This window comes from Nycticebus coucang, chromosome 21 (assembly GCF_027406575.1).
Source record: "Nycticebus coucang isolate mNycCou1 chromosome 21, mNycCou1.pri, whole genome shotgun sequence".
In the NCBI taxonomy this organism is placed as follows: domain Eukaryota; kingdom Metazoa; phylum Chordata; class Mammalia; order Primates; family Lorisidae; genus Nycticebus; species Nycticebus coucang.
The window spans coordinates 51,859,605-51,867,508 of NC_069800.1; the positions used below are offsets into that span (position 1 = coordinate 51,859,605).

Genomic DNA, 7,904 nt, shown 5'->3' on the forward strand with positions numbered 1-7,904 from the left:
TAAATCCACAATGAATTTTTTTTGCTTTAGGCAAGCAATTATCTTTTAAGATGATTAAAAATGAGGAAAAATGTCTCTTCTATTTACCTTTACTTTATCCATTGCCAGAGATCTTCATTTTTTTGTGTGCATCCATCCAAGTTTCTTTTGGATATCATATTTCTTCTGCTTATAGAATTTCCTTTACCATTTCTTATAATGCTGGTTTGCTGGTAATAAATTTTCTGTTTTTGTTTATCAGGAAAAAAATGTTTGTATGTCTATGTTTGAAAGGTTATTTTGCTAGGTATAGAGTTTGGGTGACAACTTCCCCCCACACACACACACTCCCACACAGCATTTTAAAGATATCATGCTGTTATCTTCTGGTCATATAATTTCTGATGAGAAACATGTTCTAATTGTTATATTGGTTCTCTATAGGTAGCATGTCTTTTTCCTCTAGATGCCTTCAAAATGTTTTTCTTTATTTTTGGTTTTCAGAGTTTGAATGGGACAGACTGTGTTTGTATGTGCTTGTTTATTGTGTGTTACACACTTAACCTTTTTTGAATTCTGTGGCTTTCTTGGCTTAAAGGTTATATACTTAACCTTTTTTGGATTCTGTGGGTTTCTTGGCTCTGTGGTTTAATAGCTTTCCTTACTTTTGTAAAAGTATTGTGTGTAGATCAGTAGAGACTGAATTCTATGTTATTTCTGTGTGTCTGTGGAGCCTATGGATTCTATGCTCTCATGCTAGCCACATGAGGTCTTTAGCAATTCAATAAAAATTTTAGCTGAACCCTTCTTATCAACTCGGATGGAGACCCTGTCTTCCTCCTGCTTCACAAGTAAGCCATTGCCTGCATTCCACTTCTTTTTGGAAGTTCCCATCCTTCTTTGGAATTCAAGTGAATTGGTTGCACTGCAACATTAGATCTCTAATGGGTTTGACGAAAGTTTTGATTTTGTAGACTAACATTTAAAAAAAATGTTATGAGTGCAGTAATGATGCTCTTCCTAGATTTCTGTATCCTGGTGGGAATCCAGAAGTCTCAAGCCATCTACTTTTTCACTGCTCTTTTAAACTCCTTTGGCCATCCACTCCTGGTCTGCTGCTTGAGTCTTTCTCTTGAGTGACACCCTTCCAGCTTGGGCCCCTAATTATTTTTAGCTTGGATGTTTCCCCCTCTCCACCCCTTCTGGTGGCAAATACCAGGTGAAGAGAAGGGACAGAGGTTCGTAATCTTTCTTCATCTTAAACTCAAAATAATCCATTAAGTCCCATTTCCAGGGATGTTCAAAAATGGGAAAGGTGACTTGGGGAGCTGAGCTCTCAACCACTGTACTCCTGATTTGGACTTATTCTTTCTATGCTAGAAAATGAGATGAACTATCTACTCTATTCATAAATGAGAAATAAGAATCATACTGACTGAAATATTTCTTGGAATATGAAAACTGTCACGGGATAGAAGGGGAATAGGCTGGGAGTATGGTTACAAGCATAGTCTCAGGAGCCAGCTTACCTGGGTACAAATTCCAGCTCCATCACTTACTGGCTGTAAGGCTTTCAACAAGTTCCTTCACCCCTCTGTCTCTGTTTCTATATCCGTAAAATGGAAATAACAAGAAAATTAAAAGAGTTAATAATAGTGACGGGTGCATAATAAGCTCTGTAGATATGGTGACAATTAGAATTCACTTGCTACAATTTCAGTAGTTCATGGGAGAAAGCAGTTCCTTCCCTTTCTCAGAACTCACTACAATCAAAACATCTAATGTTCATTGAGCATATCCAAGTACCCAAGTCCTGTCTTAAGTATTTTTTTTTTGTAGAGACAGAGTCTCACTTTATGGCCCTCGGTAGAGTGCCATAGCCTCACACAGCTCACAGCAACCTCCAACTCCTGGGCTTAAGCGATTCTCTTGCCTCAGCCTCCCGAGTAGCTGGGACTACAGGCGCCCGCCACAACGCCCGGCTATTTTTTGGTTGCAGTTTGGCAGGGGCCGCCACCCTGGGTATATGGGGCCGGCGCCTTACCGACTGAGCCACAGGCGCCGCCCCTGTCTTAAGTATTTTATGTGAATTTTTCTCATAAGAGATAGGGATTAATTATTCTTACATAATAGGTGAGGAGATCAACGATCAGAGAAGTCAGTAGGCTAGAGGAAGCAGAAAGTTTACAACCCAAGAGGGTCTGTCTACAACGTCTGTGCTCTTAACCATTACACTTGTTGCCGCCCACAAACAAGTTACCAGGCTTGTAAACCAGTGGGAAAGCTGCTTGCTGTGTTTATCTCACCGGGTTGTTTTGAGATCCCAATAATCTAGTAGAAAAGGCAGAGCTTTGGGTATTTGTACAAAGCGTTGGTCCCCTGGTGGGGAATCCTGAATGTGTCCTCCTGACTTCACACCCCCATTTCTTCAAGACTCAGCTCACATATCAGCGCCTGGATTTTATTCTAACAATGGAGGATTTGAGCAGGGGTGGCACATCGGACTTGGGTTCTGAAATGGCAGCTGACTGCCGTGTGGGGAATAGAGTGCGGCCAGGCCGCAGTGAGTACAGGAAAATCTAACAGCGGGCCACTACAGTAGGAGCCCAAGCCCAAGCGAGGGGTGGTGGTGGAAACGGAGAGGAATGGTGGATGGAAAGGTATTTAGGAAAGAGAACTGACAGGAAATGGAGGTGTATTTTATCGTGGGTGGCGAGGAGGAGGGAGGTGCCAAAGGTGACTCCCATTTCCAGGCTTGCGGGCTGGTATTTGTTGAACGATCTAAAGACCCCACCGGCAGAAGCATCTTGAACCCCGCGTCCGTCCCCACCCTGCTTCCTAAGCTAGGTCCACCAGGATGCGTGTGAAGGGAGGAGGAAGAGAATGGGCACGGAGTCTCGGTCCAGCAGATGCCAGATCGGACACTTCTAGCTTCGGCCTGAGCGGCGAGGCGCTGCCAAGGGGTCAAGCATTTCCCCTCTCTGCCGGCAGTTTCCGCCTCGCCCCTCCATCCCGGCCAGGCCAGACGCGCATCGCCCCTCTCAGCACTGTGGAGGTGCTGGCTCCTGGCCAGCGTCTGGGGGCGCGGCGTAGCGGCCCACCCCTTCATCTCCGACCCGCCCGGTCTCCGCGCCCACCCCGCCCAGGGCGCTGGTAAGCTGGGCGGCGGCTCTGTCTAGAGCCGGGGCCTGGGATCCGGACGGCCGGGTGAGTCCGGGGCTCAGGGGGTTCTCAGTGCACCAGCCGTGCGGGGCGGCCGGGGGTCAGCACCCTCCGGCGGGTTCCCAGACGCGCCTTCTCGAGCGGCGCGCGCGCACGCGTGGCGAGAGTGGCCGAGGTGCCCGAGTCCAGGTGCGCGAGCGTGGCCGCCGCGAGGGCGCTGCCCGGCAGTCCGAGCGCAGCAAGTGTGCGCGGGCGGGGAGCCGGCGCGGGTGCTCGCCGCGGGTCTGCGCGGGGCGGGGGCACAGCAAGTGCATCTGAGCGTGCGGAGACCCGCGCGCGGGCGGCGGCGGCGGCGGGGGTGGTGTGTTGAGCAGCGGGGCCGGCAGGAGGGAGCAAGGATGCGTGCGGGTAACTTTTCGATCGCCCTGGAAGTACCAGTAGTCCCGCTCCCGGGGGCTGCCTGCGGCCGCGGGGCTAGAAACTGGCGAGTGTGCCCGCCGCCGCCCCTCCCCCACTTCCGCCTCCCGCCTCTTCCTCGTTCCCGGCTCCCAGGGCCCGTCGGTCCCGGGGGAGACCCCGAGGCGCAGCCCCACCCCGGCCGGCGCGACTCGCTCCCACGCCCCCGCTGCCGCCTAGCCTTAGCGGACAGACTGAGTCGGCGGGGGCGCCGGGCGCCGCAGGTAGGGGCTCCGGCTAAGGTGGGCGCAGGTGCCGTGGGGGACAACTGAGGGCACTGGAGCGCGGGGGAGCGGCCTGGGGAGTGCCCTCCCCCGCGCTCCTCCCTTCCCCCTGCGGACGCGGCGTGTCCCTTTTTAGGGAATTCTTTTCCTCTTGCTTGCTCAGTGCGGGTGGGGCTGAGACCGAATGGCTGTTCTCCATTTCGCCCGCTCCTGCCCGGGCCCCTGGCAGCTGACTGCCCCCAAATCGCTTCACCCTTTCCCCAGCACCTATAGCCTCGTAAACAACTCCATGCTCCGGCGGGGCTCCGCGGATCCCCCGGGGGGCAGCCCCTTTAATCTCCAGAGATCAGTGGGACTAGGGGGAAGGGGAAAGAACGGGGGCGTCCCGGAGCCCCTGGTCCGGTCAGCTCCCCAATCCCCGCCCTCCTCTCCTCCTCCCCCCTCCTCCTCCTTCACCCTACTGCTGAAGCAGACTGCTCCAGGGGCCCTGGGTATTTTTAGCGTTGTGACCTGGGCAGCAGCTCTAAGAGCCTTTCCGAGGAATCGGCGTCAGCGCCTCCCTCCACCATGTCCAGCCTGCAGCCACACAGACTCTCCACACTTCCTTGGCCCTGCCTGGCCCGCTCAGGCTTGGGTCCCTCTTGGCTACCCAAGTGTCCGTGGAGCTGGTCACGGTCTGGGATACGCTGAGTCGGGATGAGGAGGGGAAAGCAGTTAGCGGAGGATAACGATCAGATCCTCAAACTAGAAACTCCCCTGCCTCCGGTGATGAGCTCAGCAGAGTGCCAGGAAGGAGACTAAACGAATGGGCGTGAATGCCGAAGGCCTGGGCTGGCCGAGAGCTCTGGTGTTCTGGAAAGCTCTCAGCACCGGGGGTCAGGAGATTGGTCTGAATTGGACCCAGGACCCGCCCTTCCAATTGTTTCCCAGTGACTAGTAGGGAGATAAGACAGTGAGATGTGTCAGGCAGAGGAGAAAAACTATTAAGAGCTATTGGAGTTCAGAGAGACATGGTCGTCCCCTAAATAGCTCCTTTCCCGAGCAGCATCTTGTGTTTGAGGTAGGTAGGACGATTATGCCATTTTCAGATGGGGAGACTTTTAAAGCCAGAAAGATGATTTCCTTAAGGGCAGAGCCTTTTCTGGAAGTCAGGTCTGTGGGGATGGTGTTTGTGTGTTTGCAGAGAGAGGAGGGGGAGGGTTGCTTTAGTTTTTGTCTGAGTTTTGAAGGATGGGAGGAACCAGAGTTGCAGCAGCAGAGGAAGAGAACCCTCCTCTCCACAATCTCTATCCTAGCCTCCTTCCTGGCCTTCTGAAGCAGGCTAGGTTCATTAAGTGGAGAAAAGTACCTCCCCCATTTGGGCTGAACCAGCCCCTCCAAACCCTAGAAGGGCATGATACTCAGAGTTGGCCATTGGCTGCATTCCCTGAATACAGAGGACCTCTTTTGCAGTGCCTGGAACTGGCCTCCCCTTTGTGAAGCTAAGGCAAGCCCTGCCTCTGCATGAGACTTGAAGTTTGTGGGATGAACTTGCTTTCAGGGAAGGGGAAAGAGATAGCCAAGGCCAGAGTGTCCAGGCTGGAGCCAGAGGCCCCACTGCTGGGATGCTGGCTGCTGTGGGGCTCCCCATGCCCAGGCACCCACTATCTTCTATCTCAGTTTCACAGCTGCACTTGTCTTGTTTCTTTACCCACCAGGAGCTGACATGGACCCAAATCCTCGGGCAGCCCTGGAGCGCCAGCAGCTCCGCCTTCGGGAGCGGCAGAAATTCTTTGAGGACATTTTACAGCCAGAGACGGAGTTTGTCTTCCCTCTGTCCCACTTGCATCTTGAGTCACAGAGACGTGAGTTCCAAGTCCTGAGGCGAGGAACTGTGGTAGGGTAGGAAGGACGTCTTGTGGGTCCTGAATCTTGGGGCCTTCCTCCCATCTTACTTTCTTGGCCTTCTAAATTTCTAATTTGGGACCTGATAAGTAACTCTCACTATTCTATTGGCTCCAGGCTGGGTCCTCCTGACTTGCCCCCTTCTTGATCTGTAGCCCCCATAGGTAGTATCTCATCTATGGAAGTGAACGTGGATACACTGGAGCAAGTAGAACTTATTGACCTTGGGGATCAGGATGGAGCAGACGTGTTCTTGCCTTGTGAAGATCCTCCGCCAACTCCCCAGACGTCTGGTATGCCCCTTTGCTTTGGGGACTTGGGCATTAATCAGCCACAGCCGGATGTTGGGGCTCTGAAATAAGGCTGCAAGGCTGGGGTGGGGAAGTAGGGACTGGAAGTGTGTGTTTCCACCAACAAAACAGCTGCCTATTCTATTTTAGGGAAGTTGACTTTGATGGAGAACTGGGTTAAAGATCCCCAGCCCCAATTCTAGGAATGGTCAATCTCCTTAGCCTTTAAAATTTTACATTTGTGAAATTAATGTAATTAATTAGTATAACTAGAATAATATAAAAATATAAGTTTTTAATTTTACATTTGTAATTTAAATAGTTTTTTGTCATGATATTAATATTTATTGATCATTTTATTAGGTTTCTAATATTGTGCTAAAGTATTTTATATATATTATCTCAATCCTTACTGTGTCCTTTCAGGGCAGGTAGGGTTATCCCCATTTATAAAGAAGGAAATTAGGCTCAGAGAATTTAAATCACATGGCCAGAAAGTGGAAAAGCTGGGATTCGTACCATGTCCGTCTGACTCCAGACTTAAACTTGTAAGATAGATATTCTCTTATTAAAACTGCCACTCCTTATTTATAGCCTATCATGTCAGACATTTTATAAGCATTCTTAGATTTTATCCTCAAAACCTTTTGGGAATGTAGGCCTCCCCTTTCTCTTACAGAAGAGGAGCAGAGTCTTTTAAAGGGAAAGTAACTTGCTCAAAGCTACTCGGCAACAATAAATACAGTAAGTGTTATAGGTAGAACTTGAACTTGCATTGATTGACCTAACTCTAAAGCCCAGAAATAGTATAGTGACATGGTAGGAGCTGGGAGTCAGGAGATGGAAGTCTTAATCCTGGCTCTTTGCTGGGCTAAGGATTTGGATAATTGGCTATGGCTTTGGATAATTCCTTGCCCCTCTTTGGGCTTCAGTTTCTCCCTGTCAGGCAATCTCTAAGAGTCCTCTGAAGTTCTATTTTGGCCCTGACCAGCTCTTCTCTCTGGGTAGGGGTGGATGATCATCCAGAAGAGCTGAGCCTGCCAGTACCCATGTCAGACAGGACCACATCCAGGAGCTCGTCCTCATCCTCTGACTCTTCCACCAACCTGCACAGCCCAAACCCGAGTGACGGTGGAGCAGACACACCCTTGGCACAGTCCGATGAAGAGGAGGATGGGGGTGATGCAGGGGCAGAGTCTGGAGCCTGCAGCTAGCAGTGGGCTCCTCCCCACAGACTGACCAAACAGGCTATTCGCCACATGAGGCCATAGGCCCAGCCAGAGCCCATCGTGAGAAGACCAGACTCTACTTACAGTAGGCACCAGAGGCAGGGAAGGATGGCGGATTGTGTCTCTGAGAATTAACCCTCTCCTGCTTTACTGCTAACCTTTTCCTGCTGCAACCCTTGCGCTAGTTTTTGACTTAGTCCTGAGGTAGGACTTGCAAGTAAGGAGATGGAAGATGAGGTAGGACAAGATGCTGCTGCTTTACTAAGCACTCCTCCCTCCCCAAGCTATCCTGTAGTCTTCTAGCAGAGTCTCCTAAACCAGTGTCTCTAAGTGGACATGAACTCTTTCAGACGTCCACTGAGGTAGTACTCCAGCCATCCTGCCTCCTTTACAACGTTTTTGGAACAGAGCACGGTATAAATAATAAATAATAATATACCAACCATTCCACTTTGTTTTTTACATCCCAGAGCTATCGAACCCATTATATGTCTTTAGCTTTCTAACCGACACCACGTCCCCATGACTCATTCATTCCATAATTGCAGAAATCGTTTTTGATCATCTGTGCTAGGCATTTGGAATATAATTTTGAGCAAGACAGGCTGTATTCCCTGCCTTCAAGGAGTTCACTTGACTATGGAGGAGAAAATCAAGTAAATTCCATGATTCACAATATA

At 50.4% G+C, this 7,904-nt stretch overlaps 1 protein-coding gene across 6 annotated transcripts; it reads left to right on the forward strand.

Moving 5' to 3' along the window:
• The first annotated feature begins 2,622 nt into the window (after positions 1–2,622).
• Positions 2,623–7,666, forward strand: DBNDD2 (dysbindin domain containing 2). 6 transcript variants are annotated; one of them, XM_053574062.1, is made up of 4 exons: positions 2,623–2,639; positions 5,519–5,665; positions 5,861–5,998; positions 7,004–7,666. In XM_053574062.1, exons 2-4 carry the CDS (start codon positions 5,527–5,529, stop codon positions 7,207–7,209), a joined length of 483 nt encoding a protein of 160 aa, XP_053430037.1. In that variant the 5' UTR covers positions 2,623–2,639; positions 5,519–5,526; the 3' UTR covers positions 7,210–7,666. The 6 variants fall into 6 exon arrangements, with proteins under 6 accessions (XP_053430037.1, XP_053430034.1, XP_053430036.1 ...); XM_053574059.1 differs by lacking the exon at positions 2,623–2,639 and adding an exon at positions 3,078–3,186; XM_053574061.1 differs by lacking the exon at positions 2,623–2,639 and adding an exon at positions 3,200–3,330.
• The last annotated feature ends 238 nt before the right edge of the window (positions 7,667–7,904 follow it).